General features: G+C 38.7%; 1 protein-coding gene across 1 annotated transcript in view; it reads left to right on the top strand.

The window, feature by feature from the left end:
• The window catches only part of LOC124605778 (purine nucleoside phosphorylase), a 78,466-nt gene that overhangs the window by 31,358 nt on the left and 20,064 nt on the right, over positions 1-27,044 (top strand). Inside the window, exons 2-4 of the mRNA XM_047137663.1 lie at positions 346-440; positions 7,468-7,646; positions 25,522-25,697. Of these exons, the coding sequence (XP_046993619.1) occupies positions 346-440; positions 7,468-7,646; positions 25,522-25,697 (450 nt within the window). The remainder of the gene's footprint in view (positions 1-345; positions 441-7,467; positions 7,647-25,521; positions 25,698-27,044) is intronic.

Genomic DNA, 27,044 nt, shown 5'->3' with positions numbered 1-27,044 from the left:
CTTTCCTTGGAACAAAAATACTTAAAATATCATGATTGCTTTGTTTACCATATGCCATCTATTACATGTGGAGTCTTGAAAAGTGCTGATTACTGTAAATGTATTCAGCAATTGCCTCAAAAAGAAAAAAAAATTCACTCTTGTTGGTGTGCCTCCAACTGCCCACAAGCCTCAAATATATGGTGAGTGGTCACTTGTACTGGTTGGATAATTTGTATTGCACCCAGGAGTTTCCAATTAATGTCTTTCTTTGTATGATAAGTAGACACTTCTTGCTTACAGGAAACAATACAAATGTGAGTGACTTGTTGGATAATTTTCTGTTTGTTTCTATGTCTTCTGCAGCTACAGCTATGAGCAGGTTCAGGAGATTGCACAGTTCCTACTGGACAGAACAAAGATACGACCAAAGATAGCCATAATTTGTGGTACAGGCCTTGGTAAGCACATTCTTAAACACATTTCCCAATTTATTCAACTTTTACACATTTTTTTGTGGATGGAAGTCAGCAAAATCGGTTACACACATAACAGTGTAGTAATCCATTTATTCAAACTCTGTAAGTTGTGTCTGTGTGTGTGTCTGTATATATTTGAGAGTCTAACAAACATTCACACGGACAAAGGCTATATACTTTTTAATATATGTAAAATATAAATATACACTGAAGAGCCAAAGAAACTGGTACACCTACCTAATATCATGTAGGGCCCCCACGAGCAGACAGAAGTGCCACAACACTACATAGCATGGACTTGACTAATGTTTGAAGTACTGCTGGAGGGAATTGATGCCATTAATCCTGCAAGGCTGTCCATAAATCCATAAAAGTATGAGGGGATGGATATCTCTTCTGACCAGCACGTTGCAAGGCATCTCAAATATGTGCAATAATGTTCATGTCTAGAAAGTTTGGTGGCCAGTGGAAATGTTTAAACTGAGAAGAATTTTCCTGGAGCCACTCTGCAGCAATTCTGGATGTATGGGGTGTTGCACTGCCCTGCTGGAATTGCCCAAGTTCATTGGAATGCACAGTGGACATAAATGGATGCAGGTGATCAGACAGTATGCTTACATACATGTCACCTGTCAGAATTGTGTCTAGACATGTCAGGGGTTCTATATCACTCCAAGTGCACATGCCCCACACCATTACAATGCCTCCACCATGCTGAACAGTCCCCTGCTGACATACAGTATCAGTGAATTCATGAGTTAATCTGCGTACCGTTACACTTCCATTGACTTGATACAATTTGAAACAGGACTTGTCCAACCAGGCAACATGTTTCCAGTCATCAACAGTCCAATGTTTGTGTTGACAGGCCCAAGTGAGGCATAAAGCTTTGTGTATGCAGTCATCGAGGGTACATGAGTGGGCCTTTGGATCCGAAATCCCATGTCAATGATGTTTCATTGAATGGTTCACACACTGACACTTGTTGATGGCCCAGCATTGAAATTTGCAGCAATTTGCGGAAGGGTTGCACTCCTGTCACGTTGAACAATTCTCTTCAGTCACTGTTGGCCCCTTTCTTGCAGGATCTTCTTCCAGCCACAGCGATGTCCAAGACTTGATGTTTTCCTGGATTCCTGATATGATCAGTACACTTGTCAAATGGTCATACAGGAAAATCCCCACTTCTTCGCTACCTCGTAGATGCGGTGTCCTCTCACTCATGTGCCTACTATAACACCACATTCAAACTCATTTAAATCTTGATAACCTGCCATTTTAGCAGCAGTAACTGATCTAACAATTGTGCCAGACACTTGGTGTCTTAAATTGGTGTTGCTGACCACAGCGCCATATTCAGCCTGTTATATATCTCCGTACTTGAGTATAAATGCCTATACCAGTTTCTTTGTGCTTCAGTATATACGTAATATATAAAGGGGCAACATAGCTACCAAATATCTCAGAAAGTTTTACCAAGTTGCTTAAACATTTTACACACTACATATTTTTAAAAGATGTATAATCTCAAACTACATATTTAATACAGAAAGAGAAAACTCTGTTACCAAAGATCTTGAAAATTACTTCAACAATTTACTTCATGTATCTACATGATACACCAGTAAACTTTCAGATGGACATAGGCTACATAATTTTTTAAAAGAAAATGTACAGATTTTCTGTGGAAAGCAACTGTGAGAAATAGGATGCTGTGCTGTCCAATGAAAATGTGTTCTTTTGTTTTCTTTCTTAGAGTCATTTTAAACTATGTTAACAGTGGATGTAAAGCATGAGACAAGTTGTTTGTCCCATATAAATTCTTTCTTACTATATAAAACTTATAAGAAAATGAATACACAGCAATGTGCTGTTTTCTTTTCTTTCTCACCATCGGTTTCACAGGAAAGAGGAAAGTTGTATTTATGGCTTATGATTACAATACTACTACATAATCTGAATTGTTCAAAACTTAGCTGCCCTACTCGTTTGCAGATTAAAACTATGAGAAATACCATCATTGAAGCTACTATTCTCACAGATCAAGCAGCTGGAGAAGTCTCTCTCATAAATCATACACCAACGATCCCAACAATTATCGATTCATTTTAAGTGACTTCAGTTACCAATCTAGGTCTTGTTTGCAATAACAATAAACAATGCTCTAGATCACAAAGAAGGATAAGAGGACAGGAGGATAAAGGGGGGGGGGATGTACAGGGGGGGGGGGGGGAGAAGGTGATGGAAAGAGAGAGGGGGAGATTAGTTTATGAAGTATATGCAAGTCCCACGTATATTTAGCAATTGCAAAGCATTGCCAGGTTTGTTAGTTAGGAGTATAGACAACAACTGGTTGTACTATGAAGTCCATCTATAGAGTAGGCGTTGCCTACCAATAAATGCAAACTCTAGGTTCAAACATCAACAATATCACCATACAAATGATGTTGAGTACAGACAGGCAAAATGAAAAGACTGTTGGATGTTTATCTTTTGGCCAAAACCTTCTTCAGAAAAGAAAAGAAAACGCACACTCATTCACACAAGCAGGCATGCCTCACACACACAGCCTCTTCTGGCTGCTCTGGCTATAATCCAACAGTTGTACTGAATGAAAGGGGCACCACTCTGAAGAGGGGCAGTAAAGTGGGTGGGATAGCCAGGTATGAGAGGGGGAGAGAAGAGTGCTGTCTGGTGGAGCATCCAGGGACGAGATGGAGGTTTGACAATGGGCTATTGGAGGAGGGAGAAGGGGGGGATATGGTTTTCCATTTTGAAGTACAAACTCCTCTCTCTTGGATGATATAAATTCTCTTTGTCTTTGATTTGTTGCATAGGTTTTAAACCACTCTAATACAGTGTCCCTAATTAAAAAATTTTCCAGTTCACAGTATTTCTGATTGATCACAATTTTTATGCTTGTGTGCAATAGATATATCATCAGCATCAAAATTATCTTTGAATTTGAGAAGCAGTATTTTATGTCATTTACAAAAACAAACACAATATAAGTTACAAATTCACTCGGGTAGTCAGGAACCTTAAGATTATTTTCTTTGTAATAACAAAATGGCTGATAGGGTATTGGATACAATAGTGTTTCGAGGTTCTGAAAGTGAATGTGATCACTACCTTCTAGTAAGCCACATATGAATAAGACCAAGATGACATAAAAAGAAATAGCAGTATAGGAGACTGCCAATGAATAAAGACCTTGCTTTCCAAGTAAGCATTTCAGAGATCCCAGTATAGTTTGAAAATATCATCTGTAAAAGAGAGCTCAAAGGAAGAATGGGACACTCTCCAATACTTTCTAAGAGAAGCTGCCAATCAAAACCTTGAAAGAAAAACAAACTGGCATAAAAAGATTGGACTGAGAGAATGGAACTATGATGCCAAAAAGGCTGTAAAGGACAAACAAGAAGTATTTATGAAACATCTGTCAATAAGAAAACAGAAGGATACAACAGAATATCATAGGAAAAGAGAAATATGTAGAAAACACAGACAGAGTTGGGAAGAATTTGTGGCTCATATAGAACATGATAATTACAGATTCCAACCACAGACGTTCAAAATTATTAAAAAGCTTAACAGTGACACATAAGAGAATGTAAAAGTGTGTTCCATCCCTTTACCTAAATGGTTGCAGTACTTTCAGAATGTATGGTCTCAAACATCAGAGCCTAGCATATTTGTGTAGTAAATTCCATTATTTCAGATACAAACCCAAAAGTTCAGCTTATGCCTTAGAAAGATTATTATTATTATTATTAAAATCATTTAGTGTCAGGAGATGTGGCATCATTTCTTTGTAGGTGAAATCAGAGATTGCATTATCTGCATCTGTACTAGATTTGACCTAGATGTCAACTTCCAATCCATGTATCTGGAGGAGTGGGAACAGGAAAGGAAGAACTGTGTGGTTGAACAGCTTACTTGATGGAGGAATACTTGATTGTCTTTCTATCCTTGCCCTTCATCCCTGCTATTTTAGCCATGCAGAAATAACAATCATGTAGGTGATTGATCGGTTTCCTCCACATGAATGGAATAGCAAAAGGCATTGTAACTTTATCTTTTTTCTTCACCCAACCATTAAGACAGGACAAACAGTTCACACAGACTTTGTGGTGCCCATTTTCAGTCCTGGTTAACAAGCATGCACGCAAAATAAAGATCATACAATTTTTCCACTATGGATGTCACATGTCATCTGCATGATTTAATAGAATACTTCCCACAGATGTAGCAAAAGTTATTTATGTGATTTAAACACTGCAAAGAATCAGACCTAACAGAAAAAGCCTCCAGGTATATAAAAACAATGGGAGTCATTGATACTGTAATGAATCCTCCTCTAGTCCAGAAGCTTTTGTAATAGCTTAGCAAGATGTGTGTTATACTATGACAGTGAAGCCTGGATGGCAAAAACAAAAGAAATGAAAAGACTAACAGCCTGTGAAATGAAATTTGAGATGAACTGTTAGATACACCATATGGAACACAAAATGAGTGGAGGTGTGTTGAAGGAACTTCAAATGGAACACATCACACATTGTATGCAGAACTACTAAACACACCTGGAGAAAACATCTACAACAAATGAGCTCATAGAGGAACCCAAAACCCATGCTGTACTACCAGCCCAACAGCGTAAGATCGCTAGTTCAACCAACGAAAAGATAGCAGAAGAACTTCTCAATGACACTCCATTTTTAAATGTTTCTTTACAGAGGAAAACTGAGAAGAACTGCCCCAATTTAACTCTCATACCTCTGAAAAGATGAATGAAATAAGTATTAATGTGAGAGGTGTTGAGAAAAGGTGGAATCATTAAAATTGAACAAAGCTCCAGGGCCTGATGGAATTTCTGTCAGATTCTGTACTAATTCGCAGCTGATTTAGTTCCTCTTCTGACTGTAATCTATTGTAGATTCCTCAAACAAAAAACCATGCCCAGTTCTTGAAAAAAGCACAGGTTACACCCATCTACAAGAAGGGTAGCAGAAGTGATCCACAAAACTACCATTCAATGTCCTTGACATCAATTTGTTGTAGAATCTTAGAACATATTCTGAGCTGAAACAAAATGAAGTATCTTGAACAGGATGACCATACCAACCAGCATGGGTGTTGGAAACATCGATCACATGAAACCCAACTTGCACTTTACTCACATGACATTCTGAAAGCTTTGAATCAAGGCAATCAGATAGTTGCAGTACTTCTTGATTTCCAAAAATCATTTGACTCAGTACCACACCTATGCTTATTGTCAAAACTATGATCAAGTGGGGTATCAAGTGAAATTTGTGACTGGATTGAGGATTCCTTGCTAGGGAGCATGCAGCATGTTATCTTGGATGGAGAGTCATCATCAGATGTAGAAGTGTCTTTGGGCATGCCTCAGGAAAGTATGTTGGGACCCTTGCTGTTCATGTTATATATTAATGACCTTGCAGACAATATTAATAATAAAATCAGGCTTTTTGCAGATGATGCAGTTATCTATAATGAAGTACCATTTCAAAGAAGCTGCATAAATATTCAGTCAGATCTTGATAAGCTTTCAAAGTGGTGCAGAGATTGGCAACTTTCTTTAAATGTTCAGAAATGTAAAATATTGCACTTTACAAAACGAAAAAACATAGTATCCTATGACCATAACATAAATGAGTCACTGTTGGAATCAGCCAGCTCATACAAATACCTAGGTGTAACATTTTGTAGGGATATGAAATGGAATGTTCCCAAAAGTTCTGTCATGGGTAAACCAGGTGGTAGACTTCAGTTTATTTGCAGAATACTGGGAAAGTGCAATCAATCTATGAAGAAGACTGCTTACAAATCACTTGTGTTACCGGTTCTGGAATATTGCTCATGTGTGTGTGACCCATACCAGACAGGACTAATGGGGGATATTGAATGTATATAGAGAAAGGCAGCACAAATGGTCACGGGTTTGTTCAAGCCATGAGAGAGTGTCACAGAGATACTGAAGGAGCTGGGCTGGAAAACTCTTAAAGATAAACATCAAGTATCCTGAGAAAGTCTATTCACAAAGTTTCAAGAACTGGTTTTCAATGATTACTCTAGGAATATACTATAGCCGCTACATATAACTCACACAGGGATCGTGAGGATAAGATTAGAATAATTACTGCATGCAAAGAGGCATTCAAACAATAATTCTTTCCACACTCCGTACATGAATGGAACAAGAAGAACTGGTACAATGTGACATACCTTGCGCCATGCACCTCACAGTGGTTTGCAGACTAGATGTAGATGTAGATGCAGAACAGGCCAAGAAGCCTGACAATTGGAAGGAAGAAGAAGAAAACATTAATCAAGGAAAAAAAAAGTTCCCAACACTGAGCCATGGGTTACCCTGTATTTCATATCAGTAGCGCTAAATCTGTGCATGCCATTCACCATTTTTAACAGTATAAATTGCTTTTTCTTACTTATACAAGATCAGGAACAATGCCTCTGAAGCCTGTGTTCTATAATTTTGCCGATGCCTTCTCGAGATCAAGGAACACCCTTGTAATATATTCCTTGTTCTTGATAGCAGTTATCTCAACAATAAACTCTATGTCAGCTACCACAGTCAATTTGTAGCTTTCGACTCGGGCTTTGTGTTATTTATAGATGTTCTTTCAAACAGATGGCTACAGAGGATAGGTACAGGACAGTGTTTATTCTTGTTCCACTAAATGAATCTTAAGAAGTTCTAGAAGGTCTTTTCATTTATATCATGCAGTAGACTCCTTAGCAGTCATTTTATTTAAAGAGATTATGAAAAGTGGTTTCTGAGAGATACTTTAAATGTTATTTTCTATTTCAAGGAATTTCCAGGTACTTGCCTTATGCCTGCGGTGGCTTGTGAAAATAGTGGTAGCATTTCAAGTGTTTGTTTTTCTTTAGATATTTGAAAATAAACAATTTCAATCTTACATGTGAATTATTTGAAATTTTGTTCATAAACTTTGTGTTTTAACAGGAGACCTGATAGAAAGTGTTACAGAGCGTCAGATATTTCCTTATGAAGACATACCTGGATTTCCTGTGTCAACTGTTGTTGGACATGCTGGGAAACTTGTGTTCGGTGTTTTGAATGGAGTACAGCTCATGTGCATGCAGGGACGTTTCCACCCATTTGAAGGATATCCAGTATGGAAGGTAAATATTTGTTGCTGTAAAGCATTATGCAAATTTATTATAAAAGGCTTGATGATTTAAGCCTGTTATATTGACTTCATTTTAAGTAATGATGCATGAGCATCTTGATTATGCTTACATTGGTTAAGAGCATACCCACAATCTGGGCTGGGAAAAATAGTTTTGAGATTTCACATGAAATGGTGTTGACTACATTTGCTTCTGGTCAGTATCCATAACATGTACCACCTTTCTTCAGACTGATACTGAGTTGATACATCTACCAGTGTGGCAGGGTTTGGTTTATGAAGATAATTTTTCCTAGGTAGGGATCTTGCATGATATGTGATCCGTTATTTTGTCCCTATCACTTACAATATATTCAAACACTTAGGTCACAAGACCACCACAACAAATTAAAGTTTTATCAGTTGATTCTAAGACAGTACTGGGGATACATATTTCAAAACTTACTTTTTATTTATGGCTGAGGAGGGATTCACACAGAGCGACATAAAAAAATTACCACAGTAACCATTTTCAAGAGTAAACCCAAAAGTAAGTTCTCAAAAGTGCTGGGTCACAAGGAAACTGGTTGCATGGCTGTTGGTCACACAATATTTTTCATTCCTCCCTCCACACTCTACAGAAACCACCGCACATCCACTGGAGCTTTGTCTTGGCTTGGCAACCAGTTGTAATGGAGCTCCCATTAGCCACTGCTACCAGTTGTGAAGTTTGTGCTGTTATTCAGTTTTTGAGTGTAAAAGATGCTAAACCAATCAACATTATCTACAGCTGACAGAAGTGTGTGGAGAGTCATGTATTGATACCAAAAATCTCTGCATTGGTGTACAGAGTTTGCAAGTGGTCATTCTGAAATTAATGATGAGGAAAGAAACAGGAGACCACCAATTCCCAAAAAGATAATTAAAGGTTGAACAACTCATGCTTTGAGATCAGCAGATCACTCTTGATGAGCTCTACAATGTTGATCCTGAGGTTTTTTCAAGCACAGTTCACTGGACTCTGAAGCATTTAAATTTTGGAAGGTGTGTGCAAGATGGGTCCTAAAAATGCTAACAGAAGACCACAAACAGCAACCTGTTGAAACTTCCTGCCAATTTCTTCAATGCTATGCACATAAACAGGTGACCTTTTGGATTCAGTAGTCATGGGCTTTCATTTGACACCTGAGACAAAACAACAGTCACATGAGCGGTGGCATTCTGATTCACCCATGCTGCAAAAATTCAAATGAACACAATTTGCCAGTAACATTATGGCAACTGTGTTTTGGGATCAAAATCGAAAATTGTCGTTTGACTTCATAGTTCCTGGGACAACAATAAATGCTGACAGGTATTGTCAGACATTAAAAAGACTCAGATGGGTGATTCAGAACCTTCGAGGAGGAATGTTGAGCAAGGACACAATCTTCTTGATGACAGTGTTCGCCCCCACATTGCCTGTCAAGCAGTGAATGCTCTACAAGAGTTTGCACGGGACACAATCATCTATCCAACCTATAGTCTGGACTTAGCACCCAGTGACTACCACTTCTTTCCTAAGCTGAAAGAACACTTGGCTGGCAGGTGCTTGAGGTCAAAGATGAGGTCCGACACTTCTTCGATAGCAAGGTGGCAATTTTTTCAATTTTGAATTAAGTACCATAGACATCCTTCCACCCCATGCAATATGGATCTTGCCATTGGTAGAGAGGCTTGCTTGCCTCAGCGATACAGATAGCCATACCGTAGGTGCAACAACAACAGTGGTGTATCTGTTGAGAGACCAGACAAACATGTGGTTCCTGAAGAGGGGTAGCAACCTTTTCAGTAGTTGCAAGGGCAACAGTCTGTATGATTGACTGATCTGCCTTTCTAACACTAACCAAAAAGACCTTGCTGTACTGGTACTGTGAACAGCTGAAAGCAAGGGGAAACTACAGCCATAATTTTTCCCGAGGGCATGCAGCTTTACTGTATGGTTAAATGAGGATGGCGTCTTCTTGGGTAAAATATTCCGAAGGTAAAATAGTCCCCCATTTGGATCTCTGGGCAGGGAGTACTCAGGACGATGTCGTTATCAGGAGAAACAAAACTGGTGTTCTGCGGATCGGAGTGTGGAATGTCAGATCCCTTAATCGGGCGGGTAGGTTAGAAAATTTAAAAAGAGAAATGGATAGGTTAAAGTTAGCTATAGTGGGAATTAGTGAAGTTCGGTGGCAGGAGGAACAAGACTTCTGGTCAGGTGAATACAGGGTTATAAATACAACATCAAATAGGAGTAATGGTGGAGTACGTTTAATAATGAATAAAAAAATAGGAGTGCGGGTAAGCTACTACAAACAGCATAGTGAAAGCATTATTGTATCCAAGATAGACATGAAGCCCACACCTGCCACAATAGTACAAGTTTATATGCCAACTAGCTCTGCAGATGACTAAGAGATTGATGAAATATATGATGAGATAAAAGAAATTATTCAGATAGTGAAGGGAGACGAAAATTTAATAGTCATGAGTGACTGGAATTTGATAGTAGTAAAAGGAAGAGAAGGGAACATAATAGGTGAATATGGAATGGGGGTAAGAAATGAAAGAGGAAGCCGCCTGGTAGAATTTTGCACAGAGCACAACATAATCATAGCTAACACTTGGTATAAGAATCGTGAAAGAAGGTTGTATACATGAAAGAACCCTGGAGATACTAAAAGGTATCAGATAGATTATATAATGGTAAGACAGAGATTTAGGAACCAGGTTTTAAATTGTAAGACATTTCCAGGGGCAGATGTGAACTCTGACCACAATCTATTGGTTATGACCTGTAGATTAAACTGAAGAAACTGCAAAAAGGTGGGAATTCAAGGAGATGGGACCTGGATAAACTGACTAAACCAGAGGTTGTACAGAGTTTCAAGGAGAGCGTAAGGGAACAATTGACAGGAATGGGGGAAAGAAATACAGTAGAAGAAGAAGCACAAAATTAGATCTGGTGTCATATGCCTTAAAACTGAGGGCCAATCTTTCTCTTTCATGAAAATGCAGATTATATTCACGTATATTAGTGGTAATTAGTTAAAAGTAACCAAATGAATTTAAGAAGGCAGATGGCAAAACAAGAGGGAATTAAAATTATGCCAGCTTGCTTCGTCACAAGTGATATATATATATGTTTTTATTTTTGTATTAATTTGCAGTGATTGCTTAATTACTACTTTACTTCTGAGGCCTATTCACTCTCAACCTTAGAAAATGGAGCAATGTCTTGAGGAAAAATAATTAACATAGCATTCATTCATTCATTCATTCATTCACACATTGTATTTCATAAATCTCATGATCAAGAACAGTCTTCAGTGACAGGGAATCAGTCAATTTCAGAAACAGCCACTGCAGGCTACTTCAGTAGCACAATAACAGCAAATTATGACTAGTACTAATCTACTCACATTGATAACCATGGAAATTATTACTATAGTGGCCATTATGAAAATAGGTACCTCATTGTCATATCATAATCCTACAGTATTGCCAGTTAGTGGTAATTTCAAAAGTTAATAAAAATTCTGAAAAAATATTAGACACCTCTATTTTTAGTTTAGAAAATATTTCCCAAAAGATAATTCTTGCCAGCTCTATGAAAAAATAATAAATAAAAATAAAAATAACACCACAAGACATTTTGAAGAAAAGTATTTTTTACTTCAGCCTGTGGAAAAAATGGAAACACTAGCATATCTAGACTGAAGTTAATATATGGATATTCTCAAAGTTTGTTCATGATTGTGGTATGTATTTTATCAAGAAAACATAAAAGTATTCTGAGACAAAAAATAAAATATGATAAGAGGTGTGAAACTATTCTGCTTGTGTAATGAAACAATTACATGTCATCACTGATGAATTTGTGTCCTGTTGGACCTTGTACAAACTTCCAGCAATAAAGCTGATAAGACACTGTGTGTGCAAGAGTGCACAAGTACTTGTATGACACCACCATGATTTTAGTTCTGATGGCTCACCTTAATATGATTGAGAATATTCCATGACTACCAGTTTTTTTTTTTATATGCAGCCCTTACTGACCCTTCATCAATGCACTCATAACCCATATCACCAGTGCATGCTATACAAAAGTAATTGTTGGTACTTCCAAGCCAATATTTACACTGAAGTCAAGAAAAATATATTTTTTCATTTGGTTTTGTAAAACTTAAGTTTTATCAAAGTGTACTACAAGACTACTGTCCTCAGCAAGCAGTAAGTGCTTTTTACACAAAACCTTATTCTTGCTGCTGTGAAGTCTCAGTATTCCATTAAATTTTTTTGACTGCCATTATACTTTCTTTGAGCCACAATAATTAATTTCTTCATGGAGATAACTATGTATTTTTATAGCCATTGGGTACTCTGTCATACTATCAAAGTACAGCTCCATACACAAACTTTTTGTCAAAATTATCAAATTCCATAATTTATGGAATACATATCTTAACGCTTTTTGTGATAATATTTACTATATAAGTGACTTATTAGTGGTTTCTTCACTCACCTCTGCCTTTCTTGTGTTGTGACCTGATATTTGTGAGTGTTTCGTATCGAGCAACGTAACCTCTTACCTGTGTTTACATTCCGCGCTGACCAGTTGCAGCTGTAGCAGCGCATCGAAAGCTAAGTACTAATTAATTGTTTGTGTATAGTAGTTTATTTAGGAACTTTAGTAGTCTTCAACCAGTGTTTTTTGTGTTTTCTGGTGAAATAATTTCAGAAGAACCTTTTGGGAACTGTTTTCAGCTTCGTTACTGTGTCATTAGACATTTGATTCTCTTTCTGTATTGGTCTTTTGTTATATTCACATTTGTTGTTTATTAATACTGTTAATAATAGTAGTTACTTCCCTTGTAAAGTAAGTTTGTGATTATTGTAGTCAGGTTTTTAACATCTTCTTATTGTAGTAGCGGAACTTAGAAAAAGTAAAATTTTACCATGAGTGAGAAGTGTGGGCTTTGCTGTAGGTTCGTGAGTAGTGGAATGCAGTGTGAGACTTGTTTGAAGTATTTTCACTGGGGGGAATGCAGTGGGGAAGCCAGTGGACATTCTGGTGAGATCCTCTCCTGGAACTGCAGGTTATGTAGCAAGAGTAAGTTGATAGAGGAGCAGGAGCGTAAGATCTGTGCCCTTCAGGTGCAGTTCAAAAATGCACAGGAGGAGCTAGATAGGATGAGGAGGGAGAAGGGGGTTGGGGAAAGGGAGCTGGCTGTTGGCAAGAGATCTGCTAGAAGAAGAAGATTTTCAGATAGTTTTACTATTGGTGTTTACAATAGATATGACCAACTGTCAGAGTCTAGTGGAGAGGGATCTCTAGTAGCTGTAGATGTAGGAAGTATGCAGCAGACCTCAGTAGTTATGGTGGCTAGAACAGTTGCAAAGTCGAAGAGGAAGAAGAAGGTTCCGCTGTTAGGTAGTTCTCATGGCAGAGGTGTAGGCCAGCAGTTGCAGGAAGTGCTGGGGAGTGAGTACCAGGTCACCAGCATTGTGAAGCCTAATGCAGGATTGGCTCAGGTGACTGTTAACATAGGGGGGTTATGTAGGGATTTTACTAAAGAGGATCAGGTAGTGATTGTGGGTGGGGCTGGTAATAGTATTGATAGGGATGGGGAGTATGACATAGATGGTGACCTGGAAAAGATAGCCACTCAGACTGGCAATACGAATGTGCATTTCGTAGAACTGTTTCAGCGTCACGATCGGCCTCATCTTAATACAGCTGTCAGGTGTAATAACATGAGACTTGGGGGTGCGCTGATGACAGAAAGCATGGGTCACATTTCAGTGGTGTTGGTGGAGTCTATCAGCAGGACGGGTTTCACTAGACATGGCCTGCACCTCAACAGGTATGGGAAGGGGAGGTTGGCAAAGCTTATAGGTGACAGCATAGGTGGGGTTGGTGGGATCACTCATGGGAAAATTCCTGCTGTAGTGGGTGTTAGAGCTGCACCTTTTTTAGATTGAAGTCAGCTGATAGGTATTCCTGCTTAAGGGAAGTCTCTCTAACAAAGGAATCACTTTTGACAAAGCTTAGGTATCCAAGTAATGAGGGAATTAGTATATTTCATCAAAATATACAAGGTATTAAAGATAAAGTTAGTGAACTGCTTATAGATGTTGACTCTGAAATTATTGGTATATCTGAACACTTCTTAAATAAGGAGATAATTCAGAGGCTTCCTTTACCAGGATACAGGTTGGCTGGCAGCTTTTCGAGGAGCTCTTTGCTGTGTGGGGGAGTAGCCATGTATGTGAAAAACGGCATCCCATTTGAGTCCATTGATGTTTCAAAGTACTGCACTGAAAATGTGTTTGAATGTTGTGCAGGTGTGGTTAAATTTAATGGAGCTAAACTTCTAACTGTTGTTATTTATAGATCCCCAGACTCCAATTTCACAACATTTTTGCTAAAGCTAGAGGAGGTTATTGGTTCACTTTATAGGAAATACAAAAAGTTAGTTATATGTGGTGACATCAATATTAATTGTATAAGTGATTGTGCAAGGAAGAGGATGCTGGTAGACCTCCTTAATTCATATAATCTTATGCAAACCATATTCTTTCCAATGAGAGTGCAAGGGAACAGTAGAACAATCATAGACAACATTTTTGTTCATTCCTCATTACTAGAAGGGCATTCTGTTAGCAAAAAGGTGGATGGCCTTTCAGATCATGATGCACAAATTTCAACTCTAAAAGATTTTTTTGCTGCAACACGTGTTAAATATAGTCATCAGCTGTTTAGGAAAGCTAATCCAGTTGCTGTAGAGACCTTTGTAAACCTTATCAAGGAACAAGAGTGGCAAGATGTTTATAGCACTGACACAGTAGACGATAAATATAATGCTTTTCTCAAGACTTTTCTCGTGCTCCTTTAAAAGTTGCTTTCCGTTAGATCGTTCAAAACAGGGTACTAGCACAAACAGGTAGCCTGGGTGGCTGACTAGAGGGATAAGAATATCTTGTAGAACAAAGTGGCAATTATATCAAAACGTTAGAAACACTCAAAATCTAAATGCAGCAGCCCATTACAAACAGTATTGTAAGGTGCTTCAAAATGTTATTAGGAAGGCAGAAAGTATGTGGTATGCAGATAGAATAGCTAAGTCTCAGGATAAAATTAAAACCATATGGTCAGTCGTAAACGAAGTGGCTGGTCTGCAGAGACAGGTCGAGGATATAGAATCAGTGCGTAGTGGGAATGTCCGTGTTACTGATAAGTTGCATGTAAGTACAGTATTTAATAATCACTTTCTGAATATAGCAGGTGAACTAAATAGAAACCTAGTACCAACAGGAAATCATATAGCACTCCTAGAAAAAAGTGTTCCGAGACTGTTGCCTGAAATGCTCCTCCATGATACTGACAAGAGGGAGGTTGAGTTAATAATTAAATCACTAAAGACCAAGAACTCTCATGGATATGACGGGGTACCTAGCAGAATACTGAAGTATTGTTCTATGTATGTTAGCCCAGTACTTAGCCATATCTGTAACTTTTCCTTTAGGAGTGGTCGGTTTCCTGACCGATTAAAGTACTCGGTAGTGAAGCCACTTTATAAAACGGGAGACACTGATAATGTTGACAATTTTAGACCTATTTCTATGCCATCGGTGTTTGCTCAAGTTATTGAGAAGGTTTAATGGAGCATTTAAATACACATAATTTGCTGTCAAATGTTCAGTTTGGTTTTAGAAATGGTTTAACAACTGAAAATGCTATATTCTCTTTTCTCTGTGAGGTTTTGGACGGATTAAATAAAAGGTTGTGAACGCTATGTGTTTTCTTTGATTTAGCGAAGGCTTTTGACTGTGTTGACCACAAAATATTACTGTAGAAGTTGGACCATTATGGAGTAAGGGGAGTAGCTTACAATTGGTTCGCCTCTTACTTTAAGAACAGAAAGCAGAAGATAATTCACAATATTGAGAGTGGTAATGATTTTCAGTCCCAATGGGGCACTGTTAAGTGGGGCGTTCCCCAAGGGTCAGTGTTGGGGCCACTGATGTTTCTTATTTATATAAATGATATACCTTCTAGTGTTACAAGTGATTCAAAAATATTTCTGTTTGCTGATGACACCAGCTTGGTAGTGAAGGATCTTGTGTGTAATATTGAAACAGTATCAAATAATGTAGTTCATAAAATAAGTTCGTGGCTTGTGGAAAATAATTTGATGCTAAATCATAGTAAGACCCAGTTTTTACAGTTTCTAACTCACAATTCAACAAGAACCGATATTTTGATCAGACAGAATGGGCATATTATAAGCGAGACAGAACAGTTCAAGTTCCTAGGCGTTCAGATAGATAGTAAGCTGTTGTGGAAAGACCATGTTCAGGATCTTGTTCAGAAACTAAATGCTGCTTTATGTACCATTAGAACAGTATCTGAAATAAGTGACTCTTCAACACGAAAAGTAGTCTACTTCGCATATTTTCATACGCTTATGTCATATGGTATTATTTTTTGGGGTAATTCTTCTGATTCAAAAAGGGTATTTTTGGCTCAAAAATGGGCTGTTCGAGCTATATGTGGTGTAAGGTCGAGAACCTCTTGTCGACCCCTATTCAATAGTCTGGGAATTCTGACATTGCTCTCACAGTATATATTTTCTTTAATGTCGTTTGTTGTTAGCAATATTAGACTCTTCCCAAGAGTTAGCAGCTTTCACTCAGTTAATACTAGGCAGAAATCCAATCTGCATGTGAATTGCACTTCCTTGACTCTTGTGCAGAAAGGAGTGCAGTATTCTGCTGCATCCATTTTCAATAAGCTACCACAAGAACTCAAAAATCTTAGCAGTAGCCCAAACTCTTTTAAGCATAAACTGAAGAGTTTCCTCATGGCTCACTCCTTCTATTCTGTCGAGGAGCTCCTGGAAGAGCTAAAAAATTAAGCAAATTCCAGTGTTACATTGTTGATTTTCTTTATTTAAACTTACAACTTGTCACCTGAATACGTTTTTTTATATTTCATTTTATCTGTTTCTAATATCGTGTTATAATTTCATGTATTGACTCGTTCCATGACCATGGAGACTTCTCCTTAATTTGGTCCCATGGAACAATAAACAAATAAATAAATAAAAAATAAATAAATATGTTTACATTTACATTATTTTTCAGTGGAGAAATAAGTGGTTGCAAAGTACAGCCAACCATTTGTCTCTGTGTTATTTCCCCACTGAAACTTGTATATGGTTGCTGAAAAACAATGATGTTAAAAACTGAAACATTTATATCCCTTTCTCAGAGAATCAAAACAAATGTCCGTATCTAGAGATTCTGCTGATGTTACTCCATTGCTGATTTTTATTGTTTCTTGCCTCACTGAGTTACCCATTTGGCCATTATATGTCACTGTTCTACGGAATATATTGTAAAATACCTCTTCATTACAGCAATTGGTCATTAGCACAATTGTCAACAAAAATTACACACTATAAAGGCAATCATTTACAGTTGTTGTTGTTGTGGTCTTCAGTCCTGAGACTGGTTTGATGCAGCTCTCCATGCTACTCCATCCTGTGCAAGCTTCTTCATCTCCCAGTACCTACTGCAACCTACATCCTTCTGAATCTGTTTAGTGTATTCATCTCTTGGTCCCCCTCTACAATTTTTACCCTCCACGCTGCCCTCCAATACTAAATTGGTGATCCCTTGATGCCTCAGAACATGTCCTACCAACCGATCCCTTCTTCTCGTCAAGTTGTGACACAAACTTCTCTTCTCCCCAATCCTTTTCAATACCTCCTCATTAGTTATATGATCTATCCATCTAATCTTCAGCATTCTTCTGGAGCACCACATTTCAAAAGCTTCTATTCTCTTCTTGTCCAAACTAGTTATCGTCCATGTTTCACTTCCATACATGGCTACACTCCATACAAATACTTTCAGAAACGACTTCCTGACACTTAAATCTATACTCGATGTTAGCAAATTTCTCTTCTTCAGAAACGCTTTCCTTGCCATTGCCACTCTACAGTTTCCATCCTCTCTACTTCGACCATTATCAGTTATTTTGCTCCCCAGATAGCAAAACTCCTTTACTACTTTAAGTGTCTTATTTCCTAATCTAATTCCCTCAGCATCACCCTAATTAATTCGAATACATTCCATTATCCTCGTTTTGCTTTTGTTGATGTTCATCTTATACCCTCCTTTCAGGACACTGTTCATTCCATTCAACTGCTCTTCCAAGTCCTTTGCTGTCTCTGACAGAATTACAATGTCATCGGTGAACCTCAAAGTTTTTATTTCTTCTCCATGGATTTTAATACCTACTCTGAATTTTTCTTTTGTTTCCTTCACTGCTTGCTCAATATACAGATTGAATAACATCGGGGAGAGGCTACAACCCTGTCTCACTCCCTTCCCAACCATTGCTTCCCTTTCATGCCCTTCGACTCTTATAACTGCCATCTGGTTTCTGTACAAATTGTAAATAGCCTTTCGCTCCCTGTATTTTACCCCTGCCACCTTCAGAATTTGAAAGAGAGTATTCCAGTCAACATTGTCAAAAGCTTTCTCTAAGTCTACAAATGTTAGAAATTTAGGTTTGCCTTTCCTTAATCTAGCTTCTAAGATAAGTCGTAGGGTCAGTATTGCCTCACGTGTTCCAATCTTTCTAAAGAATCTAAACTGATGTTTCCCGAGGTCAGCTTCTACCAGTTTTTCCATTCGTCTGTAAAGAATTCACGTTAGTATTTTGCATCCGTGACTTATTAAACTGATTGTTCGGTAATTTTCACATCTGTCAGCACCTGCTTTCTTTGGGATTGGAATTATTATATTCTTCTTGAAGTCTGAGGGTATTTCACCTGTCTCATACATCTTGCTCACCAGATGGTAGAGTTTTGTCAGGACTGGCTCTCCCAAGGCAGTTAGTAGTTCTAATGGAATGTTGTGTACTCCTGGGGCCTTGTTTCGACTCAGGCTCTGTCAAACTCTTCACGCAGTATTGTATCTCCCATTTCATCTTCATCTACATCCTCTTCCATTTCCATAATATTCTCCTCAAGAACATTGCCCTTGTATAGACCCTCTATACACTCCTTCCACCTTTCTGCTTTCCCTTCTTTGCTTAGAACTGGGTTTCCATCTGAGCTCTTGATATTCATACAAGTGGTTCTCTTTTCTCAAAAGATCTCTTTAATTTTGCTATAGGCAGTATCTATCTTACCCCTAGTGAGATAAGTCTCTACATCCTTACATTTATCCTCTAGCCATCCCTGCTTAGCCATTTTGCACTTCCTGTCGATCTCATTTTTGAGACGTTTGTATTCCTTTTTGCCTGCTTCTTTTACTGTATTTTTATATTTTCTCCTTTCATCATTTAAATTCAATATTTCTACTGTTACCCAAGGATTTCTACTACCCCTCGTCTTTTTACCTACTAGATCCTCTGCTGCCTTCACTACTTCATCTCTCAAAGCTACCCATTCTTCTTCTACTGTATTTCTTTCCCCCATTCCTGTCAATTGTTCCCTTATGCTCTCCCTGAAACTCTGTACAACCTCTGGTTTAGTAAGTTTATCCGTGTCCCATCTCCTTAAATTCCCACCTTTTTGCAGTTTCTTCAGTTTTAATCTACAGTTCATAACCAATAGATTGTGGTCAGAGTCCCCATCTGCCTCTGGAAATGTCTTACAGTTTAAAACCTGGTTCCTAAATCTCTGTCTTACCATTATATAATCTATCTGAAACCTGTCAGTATCTCCAGGCTTCTTCCATGTATACAACCTTCTTTTATGATTCTTGAACCAAGTGTTAGCTATGATTAAGTTGTGCTCTGTGCAAAATTCTATCAGGCGGCTTCCTCTTTCATTTCTTCCCCCCAATCCATATTCACCTACTATGTTTCCTTCTCTCCCTTTTCCTACTACTGAATTCCAGTCACCCATGACTATTAAATTTTCGTCTGCCTTCACTATCTGAATAATTTCTTTTATTTCATCATACATTTCTTCAATTTCTTCGTCATCTGCAGAGCTAGTTGGCATATAAACTTGTACTACTGTAGTAGGCGAGGCATGGGCTTCGTGTCTATCTTGGCCACAATAATACATTCACTATGCTGTTTGTAGTAACTTACCTGCACTCCTATTTTTTTATTCATTATTAAACCTACTCCTGCATTACCCCTATTTGATTTTGTATTTATAACCCTGTATTCACCTGACCAAAAGTCTTGTTCCTCCTGCCAGCAAACTTCACTAATTCCTACTATATCTAACTTTAACCTATCCATTTCCCTTTTTAAATTTTCTAACCTACCTGCTCGATTAAGGGATCTGACATTCCACACTCCGATCCATAGAACGCCAGTTTTCTTTCTCCTGATAACGACGTCCTCCTGAGTAGTCCCCGCCCAGAGATCCAAATGGGGGACTATTTTACCTCCGGAATATTTTACCCAAGAGGATGCCATCATCATTTAATCATACAGTAAAACTACATGGCCTCGGGAAAAATTATGGCTGTAGTTTCCCCTTGCTTTCAGCCATTCGCAGTACCAGCACAGCAAGGCCATTTTGATTAGTGTTACAAGGCCAGATCAGTCAATCATCCAGACTGTTGCCCCTGCAACTACTGAAAAGGCTGCTGCCCCTCCTCAGGAACCACACATTTGTCTGGCCTCTCAACAGATACCCCTCCATTGTGGTTGCACCTACGGTACGGTTATCTGTATCGCTGAGGCACGCAAGCCTCCCCACCAATGGCAAGGTCCATGGTTCTTGGGGGGGATTGTTTACAGTATGAAAACAGTTTTCTAACAAATAATTTTAGGGCATCCCTGAAGGCATGTATTTCAGTTTTGTCGTTGACCTCTTGCAGTATTTCATTGTACGGTTTAATGCCAATATACAGAACACTACTTTGGGTTTTTGTTTAGCTTTTTCTATTGAGATGTAAGTCATTTCAGGATCTGATTCCATGTTCATGTAGATAACTATTTGTTGGCTGCTCATCAATGTCTTTTTCAATGTGGATCACTGTTTGCAGAATGTACTCACATGGAACAGTCAGAATATTCGTAGATTTAAACAACTCAGTGCAGTGAGTTCTCTTGCTATTTTTGTCATAATTCAAACAGCTCTTTTTAGTACCTATGTAATACAGTTTATTTGGAAATACCGCAAGGTTTTGTTGTCATTTTGTGAACTTACATAAAATTTATGTCATTCCTGCCTTTTTGCTGTTGTGTAGGCCAGTCAAAAAGAAATCTTCAGTGTATTCAGTGTGAAAATTTTAGATTGCTTTTGATTGCCATTTCACCCTTTAGGAACACGGAACAAAGCAGCACTGCCCTTAAGCCTTTGCTCCTGCACTTTGCTCATTACCAAACACACATCAATGTACCATTCTACAGAGGAGTGAAACCACATGTGAACACATGATATTGCATGGAAACATAGGAATATGCAGCTGACAATGACGTAATGCACTGTTAACAGTGTACATGTGACAACAAAGCTATGAGGTAGGCAAATCACAGCACTTAGCACCAGCAGACTGCAGGAGCTGTGTGGGACCTTGAGACGTCCAATTTTGTGATGGCTACCCAAGATTACTTTACAAATTGCTGTGTCCCAGAATAGTATCCCAGACAGATGCTAAAAACTTGTTAAGGTTCTTTACAGAAGAAGCATAGGGTCTGACAAGGATATTGTGGAGGCGGGGAGGGCAACGAAAAGCTTTCCATTACCCTCCCAAGCTCCGCAATATTCTTGTCAGACATTATGATTCTTCTGTATTCGTCTCCTCACCCTGTGGCTAATACCCCTGTGACTGCTCCAATGCAAGACTTACCCTATGCACCCTGCTACCACCACCCATACTGTCCCTGTAAATGGCAAAACAGATACTATCAAAGGGAGAGCCACCTGCGGAATGACATATCATATAGCAGTTGTTATGTAAACACTGTTCTGCCTTTTGCTTTGGCATGACTACCATCCAGTAATCAATCAGGAAGAATGGGCGTAGGCGGAGGATGCATACTGGCAGCACACATATCCTGTTGTAAGGCATGCTCTACAACATGACAATTGTGACCTCAGTGCCTGTTTCACAACACGACATCTTGATTCTTCGCAGAGACACCAGTTTCTCAGAACTCCGCAGGTGAGAACAAGCACTACAACATGTCCTTGGTTCTCACCACTCACCTGCCCTTAATTTACGTTAATTTCTTCCATCTCAGCATTTCTTCACAGTAACTACTCCTTTCTTCACTCAATTTTAGTTTCCTACATCTTTTATTTTCTTGTCTGTCTATTTTTTTTCTGTCCTACTCCCATCTCTGTTAAATACAATGCACTTAGCTTCCTACTCTTATTAACTCATACATAATGCTTTAGCAGTAATATCTATCTTGTATATTACCTTGTCTACCATCTTCAAGCTCTGAGCTAATCTCATCCAATGCAGTTCCCAACAATCAATCTTTCCTTCGCATCCCATCCAGTAAGTCCCCCCTGACCTGGGGTTCTGGGTAACTTTTCTGAACTGTATCTCTTTCCCTAAACCTCTCTAGTCCTTTTCCTTCACCCCTCTTTCTTTCCCTTGAATACTTCTGCCTGAAGAAGGAGCCACTGGCTCTGAAAGCTTGGCTAATTATAACCTTCTTTTATGTGTGTGTTCTGTCACTGCTTGGTGAATAGATTTTTTGTATATCTAATTACATTATATTGTCAAAACTTGATTGTTTTCATTGTTGTAAGTCATTAACAGGTTGCCAGAAACTTATGTCATCAGATATTTACATTAATGTTCAAATTAAACAGGTTTATACTTTTTAGTACATACACAGCTGATAATTTTATCTGTAAAGTTACATATGTACATATACATCTATATACATACTCCACAAGCCACCATACGATGCATGTACCTTGTACCACTTCTATTCATTTCCTTTCCTGTTTCATTTTCAAATGGAGTGAGAGAAAAACAACTGTCTATGTGCCTGCGTATCTTATCTTTGCTTCCATTATGTGAGATGTACCATTGATGACAATAGCATTGCTCTGCAGTGAGCAGTGGCAGTTCTCTAAACTTTCTCAATAGTTTTTGCAAAAAGAACATCCCCCCACCCCCTAGGAATCACATTTGAGATCACAGAGCATCTCCATAACACGTGAATTTTGATCAGATCTACCAGTTACAAATCTGGCAGTATGCCTCTGAATTGCTTCAGTGTCTTCCTTTAATCTGACCTGGTGAGTATCCCAGACAATATGTAGTACACAAGAATGAGTGGCACAAGTTTTTCTATGTGGCCTCCTTTATAGATGAGCTACACTTACCTAGAGTCAACCATTTTCCTCGTGCCCTACTACCAAGGGTGCTCATATGATAATCTGTGTGTGCGTGCGTGTGTGTGTGTGTGTGTGTGTGTGGGGGGGGGGGGGGGGGGGAACCAAGGGACGGGGGTTCTTGGGGATATGGTCTTAATATTTTGACTTTTTTAAGTAGCCATTAGAAAGTTCTATATCTGACCCTTTTAAAAACCTGCATAATACCAACTTTTAAATCATTTTCTTGAAAGCAGAACACCTGACTGCACTAATTATTTCCTTTCCCTGACAGTTGGTTGTGGTGGTGGTGGGGGGGGGGGGGGGCAGAGGGGAGATTTGTGGCCCACCCTTTCCTCTGGGTATGGGTGCCCTTGCCTACTACTGACCTTATGTGTTCATTCCATTTCATAGACCCGGTCACAATTTATTGTTAGCATATTTTAGAGAATTAATCTATGTTAAGAGAGTCATGGCTCCAACTATGACTCAAGAGTCGGGAAGGGCTGGTTAGGTCACCCATCATAACTCCAAGTGTGTTAATACTGGCCTGGGTAAGTAACCAGTCCATAGCATCAGCAGACAAAGACAATATACTTAAGTCATGGTGATATTGTAGCAGTTCGCCTACTTTGTTTCTTCCTTTGTTGTCCTCAGCGTCAATGTACTGGGTGAAAAAAATAGGGGGTGGACATCGCAATACTGTCTACTATAATGATGTAGACAACAGATGCACAGTTGTGTTTCACATTCTTTTACTTTCACTTTTCACAACCCCCCCTCCCCCCCCCCCCCCCCCCCTCAATAATACACAGTTATATATTGTTTAAACTTTCCATAAGCCTCATTAATAGTTTGCAGACAAACCTCCACATACTGCTACAATAGTTTACTATTGAACATCTACGAGCAGTGAAAATGTAACCACAAAGTTCACTGTTCTTCAAGAATAGAAAGGTACATATGGAGCAGACACTGTCATTGCTTTAACACATGGGCTATTGGTGTAACTCTTATTTCACTGTTAAGTTGATGCACTGTTGTCATTCTAAACAAACACCAGTTCCTCATCTGATACTCAACTGTGGACTGACTGTCTCATGACCAAAATGCAGGCCTTTATATATCCTTGCAGTAATAGGGGCTGAAACTACACACGGTTTGAAGTTAAATTTACAGAAATTAAATAAAACTTAACACATTAAATTAACTTAATACATCAAAAACTTCTGTCTTTTTAACAGTTTCTTCTGCTACAAGAGTTAGCCTGAATTATTTGTTTAAATCTTGAAATCAACAAATATAGTTATGCAAACAATACTTTTTACAAAACTGTTAATTACTTTAGAATTAGTTAAGGGCTGGCTTTGCCAACATGTTTTCGAATAGAGCCAAATAGATACTTTAAGATTAGTAGTATTTTGTCTACCAAGTTATAATTAGTACAGAATTTATATTTGTTTACAAGTCAACAACAGAATTTAAGTTACAAAAGATACTAACCAGTAATAGTCCAAATAAATTAGAAAATCAAATACATACATATAACTTAGCACAAAATTAGATCTGGTGTTATATTCTTTAAAACTAAGGGCCAACCTTTCTCTTTTATGAAAATACAAATTATGGTCACATATGTTAATGGTAATTAGTTAAAAGTGAAAAAATGAATTTTAAGGAGGCAGATGGCAAAGCAAGAGGGTAAGTAAAAAATATCCCAGCTTTCTTCATCACAATATCTGCCACTGGACTGAAGAACCATACGTGGATACTCAAGCCATATGCTTGCCCAGAATCCTACATTCCTAGGTAACCTGGGGACAGATCAGGTGGTGTTTCACTTACAACCATGCCTGGTGCACTGTGCTGAAGTGCTGAGACATCCAGGAATGACCAGATTATCCAAGCCCAAACCCTGTCATCTCTGACACTTACTACTATCTCAATCCTATCCTGATACCCCTGAAGCCAAGGACTGACATGTGAGTTTTGGAGATGGGTGAAACACCATTAAGGCCTCCAGGCCTCTGTTTCCCTATCCCTCCTCCCTCCATCCACTTTTGCCCATTAAAGTGTAACTTGTCTCATTCCAAATTCCTAAAGGTTTTCATACATGATGGAATTTAGGCAACACAATGTGTGATTGAATGAATGTATAGCACATATTGTCATATCTACTAAAATTGGATGAAATGAGACATTGTTTACAGAATCTTGGTGTTCTGAATACCAAAGTGTTGTGGTAATATATTTTTGTCCACTGGTACAAAAATTCATTTAGAAAAGAAAAGGACTAGTTCATATAAAAGAAAGGCTTTTGGATTTCCAGTGATGTATAGTTTGAGATATTTTTTCAATGTAGAGGGTTAAAATTTTGGCATTCTCATGCAGTAAGTCTTCTCACAATTTTGGAACCCTTTGTTGATTGTTTTTACAGAAAATGTCATACCACAGAACTAAATTTCAGTGAATGTGTGCAATGGAGGGTGGTCTGAGGTCAGTTAGTAAAGTGGGTGCTTTTCTGTTATTTTAAAGTGTGCTATGCCAGTGAGGGTCATGAAGTTGTGTGGCATTACTCATCTGATTGTTACAAATGCAGCTGGTGGGATAAGTGAGCATCTGGATGTTGGTGACCTTATGATCATTAAGGACCACATCAACTTGCTTGGATTTTCTGGAAAAAATCCTCTCATTGGGCCGAATGATGAAAGGTAAGATAATGTTTTGTTTTCCATATACTCTTCATAATATTTGATGATTTCTCTCTTTAAGAATGTCTTTTTGTGCAGTTTCTTGCTGTCTGAAACCTTAATTTATATTAATAAATGTTTATAAAGCTTTTAGTCACTATAGAGAGGAATTTGCAGTCCGTCTATAAACATGTTCTTGTGTTGCTTAGTTATTGATTTCTGTCACATTATACACATCCCTCCAGTCAGCTTCCTGTAAGGCCATCATGAAACTTTTCCTTTGTATGTTCATTTATCTCAGTTTTCCAAGACACCATTTCACTGTGAGCAGGCAAGTTATCAAGTGTGGATTGCTGCATCCTGGCCAGAAAGGCCATTTGTGGCAATGATTAGGGAATGACCTACAAATATATTGTCTGATGCATAAGTGAATTGATGAATGAAATAGTGTTCTGCTTGTTTCTGCAAATGCAGAGGAAAAACCAGCAACAAAACTCAGGTTCCCATTCTGATGGGGATGGGGCAACATAGGAAATGTACAGAGAGAGAGAAGCGAGGGGGAGGAGAGGAGACAGAAAGAGAGAAAGTGGGAGGAGAGGGACAGATAGAGTTGAAGAGGAGACGGAGAGACAGAGATGAGGTGGAGCAGAAGATGGATGGAGAAAAGGGAAGGAGAGGAGTTGTACTTAAAGAGGGAAGAGGAGGAGCTGGATAGAATATGGAAGTGGAGGAAATGGACAGAGGGAGGTGTGAGGCATACAGAGAGAGAGAGAGAGAGAGAGAGAGAGAGAGAGAGAGAGAGAGAGAGAGAGAGAGAGAGAGAGGGGGGGGGGGGGGGGGGGAGAGGTGAGATGGTTAGAAAGAGCGGAAGGGAGTAGATGGACACAGAGAGGGGAGAAGGAGATGGGTAGAGAGAGGAGGATGAGAAGATGGACAAAAAGAGGGGTAGTGGGAGATGTGTGCAGTGTACGTGACATGTCTGTGAGGGTGAAACCTTAGTTAAAGGACAAATTTTGAATAAAAATCATCAGAGGTGGCAGCCAAAGATTTCTGGTGTATGAAGTCACCCTCATTATGGTAATGGTCTTGACAAAGAGGGCTGAAGAGCAGACAGAGGTTCAGGGCACCTTGGGATGGGATAGAGCCCTTAAATATGTGTGTGCAATGATTGCAGAATGCAGAAGTCACTGGATATCATAGCATTAAAAAGAATTAATGTATATCCGCAGGATATGTGGCATGTAGTAGAAAAAGTGACATGATGACTGTTCCATTTGCAATAGATTTTGGATTTGTCCCCCATTCAGATCTCCATGTGGAGACTGTCAAAGGAGATGTGATCATGAGAAAAAGTTTGAATAACCAATG

This window comes from Schistocerca americana, chromosome 3, assembly GCF_021461395.2.
Source record: "Schistocerca americana isolate TAMUIC-IGC-003095 chromosome 3, iqSchAmer2.1, whole genome shotgun sequence".
Lineage (NCBI taxonomy): Eukaryota > Metazoa > Arthropoda > Insecta > Orthoptera > Acrididae > Schistocerca > Schistocerca americana.
Note: the sequence above shows the minus strand (reverse complement) of the source record. Positions and strands in the feature narration are given on the sequence as shown.